General features: G+C 60.4%; 1 protein-coding gene across 4 annotated transcripts in view; it reads right to left on the bottom strand.

Annotated features, from left to right (window-relative positions):
* Positions 1 to 4,891: 4,891 nt before the first annotated feature.
* Positions 4,892 to 17,224, bottom strand: part of KIAA0513 (KIAA0513 ortholog) — a 55,557-nt gene continuing 43,224 nt past the window's right edge. For 2 of the 4 annotated variants that reach the window (XM_070612420.1, XM_070612421.1), the window contains exons 6-13: positions 16,870 to 17,077; positions 16,072 to 16,112; positions 15,488 to 15,566; positions 13,710 to 13,787; positions 12,422 to 12,451; positions 9,255 to 9,335; positions 8,766 to 8,860; positions 4,892 to 7,696 (exon numbers count right to left, since the gene is read on the bottom strand). In XM_070612420.1, coding sequence (XP_070468521.1) covers positions 7,647 to 7,696; positions 8,766 to 8,860; positions 9,255 to 9,335; positions 12,422 to 12,451; positions 13,710 to 13,787; positions 15,488 to 15,566; positions 16,072 to 16,112; positions 16,870 to 17,077 — 662 coding nt within the window. In that variant the 3' untranslated portion in view covers positions 4,892 to 7,646. The remainder of the gene's footprint in view (positions 7,697 to 8,765; positions 8,861 to 9,254; positions 9,336 to 12,421; positions 12,452 to 13,709; positions 13,788 to 15,487; positions 15,567 to 16,071; positions 16,113 to 16,869; positions 17,078 to 17,224) is intronic. The other 2 variants (XM_070612422.1, XM_070612423.1) reach the window with 1 other exon arrangement.

Raw genomic sequence — 17,224 nt, 5'->3', positions numbered from 1 at the left:
GATCTGATTCCCCACTTGGGGCACCTCGATTTCCTCATCGGCAAAGTGGGGACACAAAACCTTCTTCGTGCGTACTGCAGGACTAACATCCTCACCGTGTGATCTTTACTACCCAAATCCAGCTCCACGGCACCTCCTCAGGGAAGCCCACCTTGATTCCACCAGGGAGGACACTCTCTCCACAAACGACTAAAACGTGCTACATTTTCTATATAATAGTTCATAAAATAGTATATCATAGACTGTACTGTATACTATGTATAGTCACTTTTATACTACGCATTTTATCTCATATTTTTATATTGTAAGCACATATATGTGCACACACACACACAAATGCACACCTTTGTTAACCTCGGCTGTGTGCTGCCCCCACCCATGGTCTGAAGGAGAATGACCGAGCTCATTCACCGCATGGCCCTGGGGCCTGGGGGCACCTGGTACACAGTAGGTGCTTGTTAAATGTAAGCTGATGGTGTGAGAGGCCTCCCCCTTGCCCTCTGGCCCCAGGGCACCCAAGAGACCCATTGTTCCTCATTCTGGGTGGACAGCTGGCCAGGAGCCTTCCCGGTCACTGTCTCCGTGGGGAGGTCACTTAGGATGTGACAACAAAATTCGGAGTGTCTCTCTCTTGGGGCCGGGAGGTGGGAGGTGGGTGGGCAGGGAAGGAAGGAGCATGATTTTGGGGTCTCCTGCTCTTTCCCTCGCAGCCGCTGAGGACAAACCCACTCCACTGCTCCCAGGGCAGCCTGTGCAGACGTCTCCTGCGGGAGGCAGGCGGGCACCCGCTGACTCCGCGACATTGAACACGACTGCGTGAGTAGCAGCCTCGTCCCAGATGCAGGAAGACGGGAGACACTCCCTTTTGGGGACCCGCAGCGCCTCTGGCGCTGTGGCAGGAGGGAGCCTGGAGTCAGGCTGCAGATGGCAGCGCTCAGCACGAATTTATGGAGAAAAAACTGTCACGCAGGATGTGCCAGAAGCCTCGTGCGGTTTTAAGCTTCGATAGGTCAGAAGGAAAAGGTTACAACTCAGCAAGAAACACCATTTCAAATCTTAAAATTGCTTACATTTCTTTTATATTAGTTTTGTGAGTTTTGAATACATCTGAAGTTTATTCCTATAAAATGTAGACACCAGGGTTTGGTCCTTTTTCTTTCTTTTCTCTTTAGTGGGCAGGAAGCTTCCTCCGGGACGCCCCCGGGGGTTTCCTCCCCGATAGGGAGCTGAGGGATGGGCTGGAGTGAGCAGGACAGCCCTGCCCTCTGCAAACACGCTCGCAGGGCCGCCCCGGGCAGGCTGCGATGGCCTTCCCGGTTTACAGATGGAGAAACCAAGGCTCAGGCAATGATTTGGCAAAAGGCACACAGTGGTCGCTGGGAGGTGGAAGGGGGCCTGCCCCGCCCTGCCCTGGCTCCTCAGGGTCTCTGCTGCCCGTCAGAGGGGTCCTCCCCCTTCCTCGGAGTGGCCCCTGAATCGAGCCCTTGGCTGCTGCTGGAGGAATCCTCCCAGCACAGGAGGAAAAGTCAGATGTGACATCCCAGGGCTGGGGACGTCTGCCGCCCAGGCTGTCCCTCCTCATTTGGCTGGGAGGGGACAGTGTTCCTCCAGACTGAGTGGAGAGCTGGGGGCACGGAGGTCGGGCCCCACCCCACCTGGTGACAGCGAGGGTACCCTGGTCCATCTCGGCTGGAACCATCCCGTCCCAGGGCCCTTGGGGCCAAGCCTGCCGCTTCAGGGACCCAGGACCCTCCTCCCAGGCCTTTGCTGCTCCTCAGCCACCCCCCAGACCTGCTGAGGCCAGAGGCTTGGAACGTGGCTACTGACCTCTTACACTTGGACAAAGAGAAAGCCCAAACAACTCACACAGTAGGTCTGCTGACCAGGCTGGGAAGGGCCAATAGAGGCATCCTGTTTGTCAGGGAGGAGGTGTCCTCGGGTCCCACGTCCAGCCCCCTACCCCGAATACAAGAGGCGAGGCAGCCTGGGCTCAGAGGGGAAGCGAGGTCAGGATTCCAGCGGGAAGGCCCGGGGCGTCCCGGAGGCCGGGCAGAGTCCAGGGGGGCCCCACTACACATGCCCCGGGGGCAGCTCGGACAGTGGGGGCTCTGTGCCATCTGAGGAGCACCCCCTTTTCTCGAGCTTCCCATGAGACACACACACACCTGGAGGAGAACCACACGCTCCACCTGAATGGGGAGACCGTCTATTTGACCTCAGAAAAAATGTTTTCTTCTGAAAGGCCACCAATTGTCACTGAGGAGACTGCCAACTCCACAGAAAGTCCTCACGGATATGTGAAAACAAATTAAACAGACCGACTTTTTTTTTGAAAGATAATTTATTTCAGTTTCCACCTTCTGACAATCCGAGGTGCAATATATAGACATTTTTTTTTCTTCACAGGAAACAGCTTTGATTTCAGCACGGTTCTGAGGTCTTCAACCTTGAAACTTTCTCAGCCTTAAAATACGGTTTGTGGAACATCACCTAGCGGGACCCAAGATCACAGGACCGTGACGCAGGGGACACCGGCACCCCGATGCACCCCTGGCCGCTAACGGCCACGTCTGGATGTGGCGATGGCACCTTCAGGTCCGAGACGAACAGGTGAAAGAGAAACCAGGACGAGTGTGGGGGGCCCCGCGGGATGTCCCAGCAGAGGCTGCAGCTTCCAACAAAGGCGGCACGTGGGCCGAGCGCCAACACTTATGTTATCTAAGGGACGCGCCTGGCGGTTGCAGTTCCAGCATCTCTAGCCATCAAATGTTCGGCTCGTCTTTCTCAAGGCGCCCACCGGAAGCGAGGTTTGCTTGTGACCTCGCTGGGCTCCGGGACAGGAGAGAGGTCGGGACCCCTCCTGGATTGAGCCTCACTCCCGACGGCGAGCCCTCCTTGCCGTGGACCCCTGGGGGAGACGCACCCACTGCACATTTCTCCCTTCTCTTCTCACGACACATCGTCCGGGGCCAGGAGGGGACAGGCACGGTCGCCCAATTCCAGGACGCGCCAGCGGGTCGAAGAGGGTTTGCCAATGGAGGCCTGTTTCTCGTTAAAGTGCAGACACTTTCGGGGTGCCCGGGCGAGCTCCAGCTGGCCACTCACTCTGGGCCGACTATGCCCTGCGGAAGCCCGGGGTCGGCAGGTCGAGCGAGGATCTGGGTTCAACCCCCACTGCACGGATGGCCTGCCGGAGTGTGTGCGCGGAAGTGATGGGAAGATGGGCAAACCCAGACCAGCCTCACTCTCTCCTGGAGATGACAAGCGTCTCCCTTTGCAACAGTCCTGGGAGTACTGCCCCACTGAAGTCTCGGGGACACCTGAGTCCCCTGGACACGGTGAGGGTGGGGTTACACCCTTGAGCTCTTCACTCATCTCACTGCTCGGAGCTTAGACAGACAGGCTGACTCGAGGCACGGGCCAGCACCAGGCTCCCAGGGAACGAGGCATCGGCCCCCTGGAGACACCCGTCCCATCCATTCCCGAGAAGTACAGGGCACGAGGCCCGGGGACAGCAGGGGAGGCCGAGGTGCAGGATAGGGCCCCGCGTGAGCCCACCCCAGAGGATGGTCCTCACGTTGAGGGTAGTCGCTGGGTGTGAACAATCTGGAAATGACTCAGCCATTTGCTTTCTGGCAAAACAACACATTCCTATTCCTGGCCACACGGTGACAAGGACATACCGGGACGTGTGGCCTGTGTGGCTCAAGCAGGCCCTGGCTCTGTCTGAGGTCTGCACACTGTACGGCAGTCAGTTGGGGGCACTTCCCGCCAATGCACTTCCCTTTGCCCTGAGACTCAGCGGAAAGCTTCCCCAGTGAGACTCAGCCTCAAGAACCAGAAAAAGGAATCAAGGATTTACAGGTGAACTGGGTGGGACTGAGCCCTCTGAGCAAACGCTTCAGGAGAACGAGGAGGCTGGTGGGGGCCCGAGGGAGCGAGACCCCACCCACAGCCTTGCCTCCGGCTGAGGAAGGGGAGAGGAGACACTGGTCGAGACCACCGGCCGGGCGGGCCCAGGGGGCTGCTCCGCCGCTCCCCAAGGTTGGGGCTGGGCCTCGCTGCCCTCCTGCCTTCTGCCCTGCACGAGGGACCCTCCTTCCCAAGCTCCCCACTGTTCTGGACTCGGCCCTCCTGCCCACCACCCCCGTTGTCTCAAGTTTTAGGTAATTTGGTCATAAAGCTCATCCAACCACATGGGTCTACACGGACCCTCCCTAATCGAAAAGCCCACTGGTCAGGATGCTGTGTTGCCCAGGGAGGCCGGGCGGGCAGCTTGCGGCCCTGATTTCTGGTTACGGTCCCCAGTCCCCCGGGTGGGACGAAGCCTCTTACAAACCCCCTGGTGGTGTGAACCGTGCTTCTCACATCGGGAGTCTGGATGCCAGGTGCTCCCTCCCGGTGATAAATTAACCCACAGAAAAGCAAGCCTCAAGGCTGCTGCCTTGTCTCCATGGCAACGAGCCCCACCTCTCCCTGGATGTAGGGAGGCCAGCGACATGGTCCCCTGGCTTCAGCTCCTGGACATGAGGCTCTCGCCTGGGCCTCCGTGTAACCCAAGGTGGGCTCACGGCGTGAACGTGAAAACCTGAACGGGTTTTCATTTGAGTGCAGAAGTCAGGAACTGGACTCTTTCTAGACCTCTTTTTGGTCAGGTAAGAGCTTCCTAGCCCACTTTTTTTCTTTCGGCAATAGGAAAATGCTAGTCTACTCCACGCCACTGCACAATAACTGGCAGTATCAGGATCTTGTCTTCCTGCCTTTGCTTAGACGCGCACAGTCACACACAGCAGACGCAAGCTGAGTGTGAACGTGGCCCGGCTGAAACATCCACCAACAACGCTAACATTGTAGCAGAGGCTAAAAGCACACAAAGCCACATTACCGCGGGTTTCTGTGAGCAGGAACTCTTTATTTGGGAGAATCAGCTGCATTTGGCTCACTAGGATCCACAGAGCCCTGGAGGACAGATGGCAGGAGATCTGAAAAGCCGCTGCTAGCGAGAGCCCTGCGAGGCTCCCGGCCTTGGTCCCTCTACCTGCTGGGCCTGGAACTCTCTCCTCGGATGCCATCTGACGCTCCCGGCCCGAGTCTAAGGTCCCTGGTTAACAGCAAGGAGGACCAGAGCTCTCTTTCACCAACGTGTCCCTGGGAGCATCAGGGTGAGTCACTCTCAGGGCCTCTGAGAGCGCGAGCTGGGTCTGCTCGCCACCAGAGCCCCCTCACGTCCGCTCCAGACGGGCCCGGAGGGAAGGGATGACGTCCCAGGGGACAGAGGAAATCTCAGTGAGATGAGCTGCCAGCCTTTTTTGAGGGATGGGACACTGTGCTCCTCCAGGTGACACTGGCCAGAGGTGCTCCAAGGAGAAACGCTCAAAGGTAGCTGCCAACAGGGGACCGCAGAGCAGCCCCGGAGCCACCTCGGCACCTGTCACCCTGAGGCCTCTGGAGCACTCCCTGGTCGGGCTGGTCAGGCAGCAGCGCTGGGGCCGGATTTCCTCCACTCTTAGGAGCTGGATCTCTAAGGACAAGGAGTGAGGCGGGGGAAACCAAAGTAATCCTCGCTTCCACCTTCAACTGCTATTTCAGGATTATATGGGAAAAAACGTCTCGAGATCATCTTGGAAGTGAAAGTGCTGGGCAAAGCCCACACAAGTCCAGGCTGCACGTCCTTCAGAAGCCATGTGGCCCCGCCCGCGCCGTGCTGGCCACCACCCCGGACAGAGTGTCAGGATCCACTGCTCTTCCTCGAGAAGGCAGGCCGAACTCAAACCTCGATACAAGAGTCTCACGAGTACAAGGAGAAGTCTTCTGGGCACCTTTGAGCCTTAATGCATTTCAACTAACTACTAAGGAATGATAAGGTGAGGATGACACAGCCAACGGGACAGCCCTGCAAGAGTGCCGACGAGCTGCTGGGCGGGGCCCTGACTTTAGCGGAGAGGGGAGCACGGTGCACCCAGGGCCATGGCCGGACGCGTGGGTGGCATCACCTGAAGAAGGCGTTGCAGGAGGAGGGCCCACAGCCCCATTCACTTGACGTTATTTCCCCGAAACGCCTTCGACAGAGACACGCACATGGCTGGGGGACCCTGCAGCCCGCACGCCTGCCTGCGACGCCTCAAGCAGACCGGAAACGCTGCGGCGCTCTGGCCGGTGACCTCACCAGACGGGCGACTCCACACACCCACCGTGCCAGCATAACGTTGAGTCCACTCCCCGTGAGGGTCTCCCAGCTGGTGCCCGTTCCCACTGCACCCTCAGACCCCACTCACAACCATGTGCATGTGCGTTCTATGGCTCAGCTGACCCCTGCTCTCTCTGGAACATTCCAGGGAGGCCTTCCAACAGCAAAACCTTTCCAGCACTGGCCGGATAACTGACTATCGGGCACGTGGGTGTCGTGCTGTGACCATGGGTCGGAGGAGGCAGCGAGGGAGAATAGGCCAAGAGGGGAAGGGGGAGAGGAGTCGGCGCCCAGGATGGTAGGCGGGAGGCGGGGGGAGCTGGTGGGCCTGGCACAAACCCGGGAGAAAGGCTGCGCTTTCCCGGCCCGGGGCACCGCAAGGTCTGCAGGAGGAAGCTAGCCGCCTGGGCTGTGGCGGGAAGGTGCTGTCTGGGGCTCCGGGGCCGACGGCCACGCTCCGCATGTGAGCCTCGCACGGTCGCCCCAGAAGCCTCCTCTGCCTTCTGTCCCTAACACGGACACAGGGCCTTCTGTCTTTTTATACATAAAGAGCGGGACTGTCTGCTTTTAGAAGGGGCGGCTGTCTTGCAGCTACTGAAGACACGTCTCTTTTCCGTGCTCCATCATGAGACAGCCAGACGCTGCTCCAGGACACGAGCTCTGGAACTTTCTCTGCTTCAGAGGGAAGCCGTCGGCTGCCCGGGAAGGTTTCATAGGGTCTGACGCAGACACCTTGGTGCTGGCGTGACTGACAAAGCCACCCAGGTCCCACGGTCTGCAGGGTGTGCACATGCCCCTGGGGTGGCCGGGCCTCTGCAGCCAGGAAAGAACGTCCTCTTTGCTGGTGTCTCTCCCCCTCAAGGTGCCTGTGACTCCGTTCCTGTCACACAGGGCAGGGAGCTGGGGACAAACCAGCACCAGCCCCGGCCCAGCAGTGAGAGGCCCTCGGCCCCTCCACACGCCTGCTGCTCAGCAGGGAGCCCGTCTGAGGGAGCACCCTCTGTTCCACACCTGAAGGGAGGGCCCCAGATTGTCACCCATGGCTGCCCACATCCCTGGCGTGTGCTGGCTCACAGCTGCCTTATCTACATTCCCACGTGCGCCCCATCCCCCCTCTCGTCCCAGAGGCTGCGGCAGTCACTGCCCTGTGCCCATCCTGGTCCTGGCTCCTTCCTCCTCCTCCCTCTAGGTCCCATGTCACAGGCCTGACAATCAGGGGTATGACGGTCACCTCGGTAATCTGAGGGACACTCTGGCACGTGGATGGGGGCAGGCACAGGCGGAGGGGGCAGGGGGACGGCGGCAGATTCTTCTAACCACTAGTTGGAGGCGGCGGGAGTGGCTCTGGGTGCTGCCGAGGTCATGCAAGGTCGTCGGGTGGGTGACAGCCAGTCGCTGGCCTGGGGGAGCAGCGTGCACCCTCAGTCCTCCTGGGGGGCCTCGGGCCGCCTCCCGCGGCCTACTCAGCGGCCATCTGCTCGATGTGGTCGCTCAGCAGCTTGTATTGCTCTGGAAGAAAAAACAGCGTCATCGCTTGGAAGACAGATGGTGGCACGGACAGGCACCTCCTGCTCTTCTTTTTCGGGACAAGGACAAATCAGGACCTCACCAGGAATGGTGAGCGCAGCTTCTGGAGGCGCACGGTGGCACCCAGCACGCTGCATGTCGGGCACAAGCATGCGCCTGGCAGTGGGCTCCTTGCAACTGGGACACACCTTCCCATGGAAAGGAAGCCACAGAGGGCAGCCCCACAGCTCGCCGGGCAGCCCGGGCAGGCGCCATGCGGGCCGATGAACCGTGTCACGGGAGCCAGGCCTGGGGCCTCCCGACCACGCAGGGGCCGCAGGGCGGATGAGGGGACAGTGTTCTTGTGGGGCTGGTGATGACAGTGAGGTCGTCCGGGGCACCTCTGACCCCCTCCCACCTCCTGAGGCCACTCCCCACAGCCCCCTCATTCAGTGCAAGATGAAGGGTTTTTTTAGCACGTTGGTCAATCCACACAGACGTCTAAGCGGAAGGCATTCAGGCCGTGAGGCAGGATGACCTTGGAGCAGGCGGGACCATGCTGAAGGCGGGCCCAGCGGTAGACGGGGCGGGGGGGAGGTGGGGGGTTGACCGTGGCAACGTGTCCCTTTGGTTATAGAAGCCAGAGACTCTAGAAAACCTCCAGACCCCCTCTCCTCTCCCCTGTCTCCCTGTCCCCGTACCCCTAGGCAGTGGGGTTCGAGACACAAAGGAGACCATACGGTGGCCATGTAGAGGGAGGGGCAGCTCGCGGCCGAGCTTGGCCATCTTCACGTTCAGAGCCTGGGCACCAAGCTCCCTCCCTCCCTTTGGCCCTGAGCTCCCAAGCCCCTCGCCCAGCCCACCACCGGCAAGCCCTACCAGCCGAAACGCTCCCCATGGCGTGATAAGTGTCCCACGCACTAGGCAGACAGCAAGAGAGGAGGGGGAGCCACCCCACAGTCAAAGGTCCCATTTCTCGTTACACTCGGACAGTGCTTCCCTTGGCGGGAAGTCCTGGGGTGCAGAGTGTGCGCTCCTGGGGTCCCAGGCCTGCCTGCCGGGCCTCACTCACCCTCGTCCAGGTTGCCGATCACGGCCTGCTTCTTCAGGAAGTCGTGGCACAGCTTCTTGCTCAGTCCGAAGGCCAGCATGTTGTGCGTGAAGGTGCTGGGGGGACAAACACCTGTGAGCCAGCACCGCCTGCCCCCCGGGGAAGGGAACCCGACCCCTGTCTCCTGGACCCCAACGTGCAGCCCGGAACTGCCAGAAAAAAGTAGTAGTAACTGGCTGCCTCCTCCGCCAGCCCACGGCTCACTGTGACACGCCCGCCTCCCGTGGGGCGTTGGGGCGGATTAACTAAGCTGGAGTCTAGGCCGAGCGTCAGTAACTGCGTGCTGCTGACCCTTTGAGAGCGCACAGCTGGGCTGACATGGGGCGCGACGTGTGAGGGAGGCGGCCCCTCCTCGCGGGGTCGGCGTCCGTGTCGGGGCCTCCCGCTGCCCGCTGTCTCACCCTGCGGGGATCCCGCCGCCTCTCTCCGCTCAGAGCCCCGCGCTCTCACCCCAGCTGCCCGAAGGTGATGTTCTCGTTGAAGCGTAGGCTGTCGTCGCGCTCCTCCTGGGTCATGTGGCACCACTTCTCCCTGCAAGCACAGCAGTGCCAGGAGAGGGTTTTCAGAGAGCCCTCGCGGCCCAGCCACTCGCCCGCCTGCTCTGACCTGCGGGGCCGACCCAGGCGGGGCCTCCCTGCCACGGGGGAGCACCTCGGCTGAGGAGCTGCTCGCTTCGCTTCTACAGAGGCTGCCAGAGCTCCGACCCTCTGCCTGCGCGGCCCTTGTTGATGTCGCCCGCCCAGAGAGGGAGAGCTCCACAAGACTGTCCGCTATCTACTGGCCCAGGGACAAAAACAGCACCCTCACAGCCTCCTCCACGGTGCAAGGATGGAGAGCGCAGCCCCATTTCTGTGAGGGAGACCTGCAGGGGGAAGGGCCCTCCGGGCGTCCTGTGGGGAGTGGGTATCCAGAGCCCAGCGAGGAGGTTCTCAGAGTCGGTCATGTCTCTAGGCCTCACCAGCTTGGGGGGGGTGGTTTGCCCAGCTGGTGGGGACACAGCAAGACGCTCTGCCCAGGGGCCAGCTGCAGGTGGCGGGGACAACAAGCTCTGGTGGCCAGAGGCCCAGGGCGTGGGGGGCTGCAAGTGCGCCGACCACCATGCCATCCCACCAGCAGTCCTGGTTCAGCCACAGGTCTGTCCTTCCCCTCGGCTTCCTCACGGTGCTCACCCTCCACGCCCTGCCCCAGCGCCTGGATGAGCCCCATTTCCTCCCTGAGGCCCCTGGGGACTGTCACCCTGTGACCACCGTGAAGACGGCGCAAAGCCTCTGACCCAAAGTGTGGAAACCCCACGGGAGAGCCACGCGCTCTGTGTGGCTGCAGGGGCGGGACTCTGAAGAACGTGTCTGTCTGTCTGTTCTCCACGGAGAAGCACCAGGGCCGCGGGATCTGGGGTCGGGAGGGTGTTCTTTTGAGCGAGATGCATCGTGTCCCTGAGTGAGAGCCGCCCCCACGGGCTCAGGGCAGTGGGTCGTCTCCCCTCCCCGTACGGCACCTCATCTGGTCCCGAGTGGATTGGGGACCGTCCCCCCACACTCCTCCCATCCCCACGCACCGCGGGATAAAGAGACACCACCCTGGGATAAAGAGACGCCCCTCTGAAAAGTCTGCCACTTGCAGGAGCAGACAGATGCTGAGGAGTCCATGTCAGCCTATTTCCCCTTAGAATCTAAACTCTGGGTGGACGAGTCTGACTAAACAAGGGTGAGAGGAGGAAAAAGACAAGAGGGAGAGGAGGAAGGATGAGGGGCGAGGGGTCGGGATCACGGAGAGGCCGAAGGAAGAGAAACACAGCCAGTACACCAGCTCCTAACCCTTTTCCACCTGCCTGGCCCGGAGGCGGTCAGTGGTGCTCCTGCAGCTTCGCGGGAGGCCACAGGACATCAGGGGCACGACAGAGCGAGGGCAAGTCACTGTCACTCCCAGTCCTTGTGCCGACGACGGGACACCCACGAAGAAACCCAGAATAGGCTTCCAGGTACTCTGCTAATCCCATCCCATTTTCCTTCCCATCCTCTTTCCCCCACGATGGTCGCCCTTAGGATTGTCCAGGCACATAAATCCCCACATCACCACCAGGCCCGCTGTGTACAGTTGCGTAGGCTGGGCACTGCACAACCCCAGACCACATGGGAATGGCTACCTTGGAGTCATCAGCAGCCCTGACCCCACTCCTCCCGACCCGGCTGAGGAGATGATTCATTTTGCTGGGCCAGGACTAGAATTGGGATGTCTGACCTCTAAAGAAAGAGGTGGAAGGTTATTAGCAATCTGCAGACCAGGTGATGCCTCCAATGGAATCAATTCCCTCAAATCGAGGTCAATACCCAATACTAGTCGAGGTCTAACACGGCACTAAGGGCGGAACGTGTGTCTGAACGGCCACAGTGGGAATGTGGACGTGATCAAGAGCTCGCAGAACGGGAGGCTTCTGAAATGGAGACATTTCCGCCTCTGAGAACAGAGAGGACGCCAACGGCACTGCTGGCACAGGTTACCGAAAAGGAGAAATAACGTTGGAGGCACAAGGTGGCCCAGGGACGGGGAGCTGAGCTTCCCCCCCCCAGTCTCAGAGCCACACTCGCTGCTCCTCCGGGCGGGCGAGGGCTAGGCCACGTGTGGTGCCTCAGGGGGCAGGTCAGAGACGTGTGTGCAGACCACATCCGCCTGGGGGAGAGGCCGCGAGGCTGGCTCCCGCTGGTGGGGCTCAGAGCCGATGGGCTTGGAGGAGGCTCCGGGATAGCTGCTTCCTGGCCCTCTTGCCCCGAGGCCATGGGACCGGGGCTTGTTATTAAAGGAGGCCCAATCACGCCTAAATGCTCCTTTTAAAGCCATAATAGGGCTGCATCAGAAACAAGACTTCTCACAAAACAATAAGCACTAAAAATAGACCGCAATTAGGAAAATTTCCACCAAAAAAAAAATCACTGCATCAGAAACTGTATAGTCGAACAGACAGGCCTTTAACTCCAAAAATACATTACAAAAGGTATCTAACAAATAGACGGTTCAAACAATGAGTCAGACCCCCACTGCGGCTGGCAGGAAACAGCCTGTTAGGCCCTTCTCTTCAGGACCCACCCCCCTCAAGGCTCCACATCACAGCCGCCAGCAAAGAGAGCATCTGTCCTTTTCTGTCACTCCCCAAACCTGTCTCGGTGGGCAAGGGTCTGCCAGACCCCTGCACAGCCCGGAGCGTGTGACGTTGCAGAGACAGACGCTCTGCACCCACCCACAGCGGGTCGGCGGTGTGGCCTGGAGGTCTGCTTAGAAGGGCCTGAGTGGCTGGGGCAGCAGGCGGACAGTTCCATTTGCTCAAAATCGGAGCCGCCTTTCTGCACGTCACTGCTGTCTTGTCTCTGAACTCACACGGGGCCTTTCGGGAGGTCTCGAGATGCCGCGTTTGTTTCCTGACTATTTTGGGGTGCTCCGTCCTTGGCGAGCTCCCACCTGTCGCCGGCCTGTCCCAGCGCCGCGGCCTTGCCTCCCGGGATGTGGAGTGGCACCTGTGTCCGGGCTCTGAGCCCGGCAGCAGTTAGAGTTGTGGCCCCTGCCCCGAGGGGACCCTGGCAGGAGCCCCCGCACTGTAACATGGACAGAGTCACGTGGACACACACCTCGTCTTCTCCTCCTCTCCAGCGTCCCCTCTGGAGTGGCAGCAGAAACAGGTAAACAGAGGAACATGTCAAAGTCATGCAAGATATGTAGATGGAAAAAAGAGAACAAGTGAAAGAGGAGGGTTATTACAGGCAGGAATGGAGCGGACAGAGAGACAGGGTGTGCGAGAGAAATTCATCTCCTCGGAGGCTGGGAGCCAAACAACAAGAGGACACCCACTTGCCTACAAGCATCTGAGCGTTGCCCTCGTCCCGGCTTCCCGGCAGAGCGGAGACTCCTCGCTCTAGCATCCTCAGTAACAGGTTCAGCTTCTCTCCCCCTCCCGAGCTCCCTCCGCCTCCCCAGGAAACGCAGCCACAGCAGACTGCTCCGGGGTACGAGGCAGGCCATTTCGGCCCCATTAGGGCTTTCGCTGCCCCCCACAAAGGATTCCACTTAAGACTCCCCCCAGTGCTGGTGGATTACAGTCTTTACTCAAACAGCAGGATCTGCTCTCTCTCCCGCTAGGGAGAAGGGCTGGGGGTGTCCCCCGTGTAGGAGAAGACGGAATTCGTTTTGTTAATGAGGAGACTGAGGCACTGAGAGATTCAGAGACTTCCAAGTCCTATGACCGGTGGGGCCAATCAGGGACCCAGGATGGGGAGGGCTGCTCCCCTTTCCTGCCCAGCCACTGGACGCAGCGGGCGGCCACCTGTGCTCGCCGTGGCCAGAGAACTGAGCACCAGCCCCACGGCGTGGGTGTCCACCCCTCACCGCTGCCCCGTGCTCTTGACGTGGTTTACAAAAGGGGTCTCCTGAAGCAAGAAGCCCACCCTCGGGGAAGCTGGAGGGGCTGCTCAGGCTGCAGACCAGAGGGGGAGGTGAGAGAAGCGACCGCATGGCCCTGGACGGGAGAGCTCCAGAGCAGAGTCTGGCAGTGGCGGCCAGCCCTGTAGCCCGGGGTCCCGCTGCCGTGGGTCGTGCTCAGGATTCTGACTTGATACAGCGATAGGCAGTGGGTCGGAAGGCGTCCTGAGGGTTTTCGTCAGTGGGAGTTGCATTTTTAGGAGGGTCAGGCCAAGTCATGCCAGAGCCCAGGGCAGAAAGCGCTCATGCAAGCGGGGGCCCCCACGAAGCTGTGCGCCAGGACCCTTCAGGCAGCCTGCAGGGCGCGGGGCCAGACGGGGGTCGAGGAAGGAACACAGACGCGTCAGCTCGGCCGTTCTTCGGCTCTCCTCTTCAGAAACGAAACGAAAGCCAGTCCCTGGTCCTCTTCCCCAGGCAAACCGGCCCGGCCCTGGCTCCTACCTGGTCGTGGGAGACCGCTTCCTCCTCTCACAGTGGACGGCGTCAAAAAAGGCCGCGTTCCAGAACCTCAGCGCGTGCCTGTGAGACAGAGACCCCCGTCAGGGCCCCGTGAGGGGAGGCGGGAAGGCAGCCTCGGCCCGTCTCGGGGATGAGGGAGTGGAGCTGCCCGCCACACCTGTATGAGCTACTGAGAGTCTCAGACAGGTGGAGCGGAGGAGAAAAAACAAGCACGTGGCTTTATCCTAAATGGAGGTGGTTCCCTGGGTCCTGACAGCATCTGTAGTCTCTCCCAGGAGCTGGGACAACCCTGAATTCTTCGGTCACAGCGGAAGCCGCTGCCGGCAGGACGCAGTCGAGGCCCTTTTCTGCTTCTCTGCTGCCCACTGAGGCTCCCAAGAGGAAGGGGGGCTCGGGGAGACCCGCTTTTCTAGAACAGGGTCCGTGACATAAATGGGGACCCGGCAGGGACAGGCCACAGGCAGAGAGGAAACATGTTTATGGGGACATGCAAGAAACATTCTTCTTAAAGACTGGGGGTCAGCAGACGACAGTGTGTGGGCTGGATCCATCACCACCTGTTCGTGTAAATCAGGTTTCATGGGGACAGAGCCACGCCCGCCCACTCGCCTGCCGTCTCTGGTGGGTTTTGCGCTGCAACAGCAGGGACCAGTGCTTGCCTGCCGAGCCTACCGCATCCTCCACCCGGCCCTCTGGGTGCTGAGGCCTGTTGCGGATGCCACGATAGCCACCAGGTCAAGCCCGGAGCAGCCGAGTGAGCCACTGGACGGGGCTCATGTGGCTGGTCAGCGTCCCCTCCTCCCTGCTTCTGCCTGAACCTAGCCTGGCTCAGGGCCTCCTTGTGAGGACATAAGATACGGCGATGGAGAGGCTTCGGGGGGACTCAAGCATCAGCGGTCATCCGCAGAGCAAGACAAGGGCACGATTTCCCGACCATTGGTCTCTCGTTTCAACCATACCTTCTTTTATATATATGTAATAGCTTTATTGGGATATAACTGACAGACCGTAAAACTCACTCTTTTAGGTGCACAATGCAGTGGCTTTTAGTACAATGACACAGCCGTGCAACCATCACCACTATCTAGCCCCAGGACATTTGCATCACCCCATAAGGAAACCCCCACACCCGTGAGGAGTCCCCCCCATCCCCACTTCCCTCAGCCCCCAGCAGCCACTTGTCTCCTTTGTCTCCAGGGGTCGCCTGTCCCAGACACTTGGTATCAGTGGCATCACACGCCGTGTGGGTCTTTTGCGTCTGGCTCCCTTCACCCAGCACGCTGTGGGTTCACCACGTGTGGCCTGTGTCTGATTCCCTTATATGGCTGAAAAATACTCCGTGGCACAAATAGACCACATTTTGGTTATCCATACATCAAATGTCCATGTAGAAGGACACTCGGGTTGACGCCCCCTTTGGCTATTACGAATGATCCTATTATGAACACACGTGCACGCGTTTTTGCTTGAGAGCCTGTGTTCGGTTCTTCCGAGTACAAACCTAGGAGTGGAACTGCGGGGTCACGGGGTAACTACGCCTAACCCAGCGAGGAGCTGCCAGACGGTTTTCCACAGCGGCTGCCCCATTTGACAACCCCCCCCAGCAACGCAGGAGGGTTCCGATTTCTCCACCTCCTGGCCAACACTTCTACGGTTCGTGCTGTTTATTTTGGCCAACCCCGCGGGCACGCGTGCCCGTCATTTCTGAGGGAGACGACGGTGCCAGCGGCTGCCGCCCCGCGGCTCAAGGGTGCCCTTACCAGATGGGCTGCTGCTTCAGGTGCGTGTACAGGTAGATTTTCTCGCCCTTCCTCTCCTCCTCCGGGCTGCCCACGGTCACTGCAGGAGGGTGGGGAGGTTGAGCGCGGCTCCAGTCGCACCCACACGTGGGCAAACCCCACAGCAACGCTCCCGGGACCACCGGCTCTCCCCACGGTCACAGAAGCGCGGCTGAAACTCCACGACAGCTTCTGTGTCGCCCGTGGCCAGCAGTGACACCCCTCCCACCGGTGATGAGGGCTCCCTCCAGGGGCGGGGTCCCTGGAAGCACCTCCCTGCCCCGACCGCGACACTTCCCTTGCCTTCCCTGGATGAGGACCCACTTCCTGCACCCTCTCCCTGGAGAGGCGGTTTCTCCACGGAAATTCACTAGGAAATTATAGACGGGAGCTGAGGGCAACTCGGGGATCATGTCCGGCAGCCCCTCGTGCTGGAGGCGGGTGGAGGCCTGGGACATTTGGGGACCTGCTTGCTGGTGTTGCTGGTTGGCGGGGCCGGGGTGACAGGGACCAGGTTGACAGGGACCGGCAGGCGCCCGCCGCCCGAGGGTGCTGGGGGCACTCACCCGTCTTCTGCGGCTTCTCCTTGGGCTTGCTGTCCTCTTCCCTTGGGGAGAGAAACCACAGCGGTGACAAAATGACCCGCCACCCTTTTTCAAATCAAAGAAACCGTTCCACACCGCTGAAAGGAGACTAAGTTCCAGAAGCGAGGAGACGAGGTGTTCAGGCTTCTTTGTGCCATTTCCTCTGAATCCAAGACTGCCTGGGCCAGAAGACGAATACAGCCAAGTCCCCCGGTTGTAACCAAGCCACCGGAGGCGACGGTGGGGACCACGGTGGCTGGCACAGGCACCGGGCCCAGGGCCCCTTTCTTTGTGGAAGTCGTAGTTTGAACGCTCCTGTTCTCAACGCCCGGAAGGCTCCCGCGTTCCTGTCCGCGGACTGCTTCTGGGGGACGGTCGTTTCTCGAGTCTCTACCTCGTTCCATTGACACAAGCTCTCACCAGTCAGAAGAGGACGGAGCGAGGGTCTGTAATTTCCCCCCGCCGACCGACAACTCCCACATGCTCCTCGTCAGCCCCAGGACACCCGGACCCACGGGGGACAGCCCTGCACGCCAGCACGTGGAAAGGCACGCGGAAACCATCGACGACACGGGGGCAGGGAGTCAAGCTGGGCTGGCGGCTGCGCTTCTCGGGAGCAGCTCTCGGGCCCCAAAGACCACCAAGGGCCAACGGATTCTCCCAGCACCAGGCCAGGGCCTCCCTGTCACCACAGCACGCGGGCTCACTGCGGCCTCTGCCGTTTGTCACATCGGCATGCCTGCCCCAGCCCGGGAGGGATGCACACCAGGCGGCACTTACTCATTTTTCCTGACCAGGGGTCCCTTCAGCTTGGTCTCCAGCCCCCCGAAGAAGCCTTTGACGTTCTCCGTCTTGGCTGACGTGTTCTTCAGCAGCCGCTCGGCGATGTCCTTCTTCTCCGCCAGCCAGCTGTTGGCGGACTTCAGGTAGGAGTCGATGCTCCCTGCGGGCTTCTCCTTGGCTTCTGACGGGAGCAGGTGCGGTTTACCTGGGAAGGGGAAGAGGTGGCAATCAGAGCCGTCTAGTGCAGGAGAAGCAACAGGGCAGAAAGAAACTCCCGTGGGCGTGCTCGGGCTGCCCGGGGGCGGCGGGGAGACCCCCTCCACCATTGCCAGACACGGGAAGCAAAAGGCTC

The sequence above is a fragment of the Equus przewalskii genome, chromosome 3, assembly GCF_037783145.1.
Source record: "Equus przewalskii isolate Varuska chromosome 3, EquPr2, whole genome shotgun sequence".
Lineage (NCBI taxonomy): Eukaryota > Metazoa > Chordata > Mammalia > Perissodactyla > Equidae > Equus > Equus przewalskii.
This window is presented reverse-complemented; position numbering and strand designations above follow the sequence as displayed.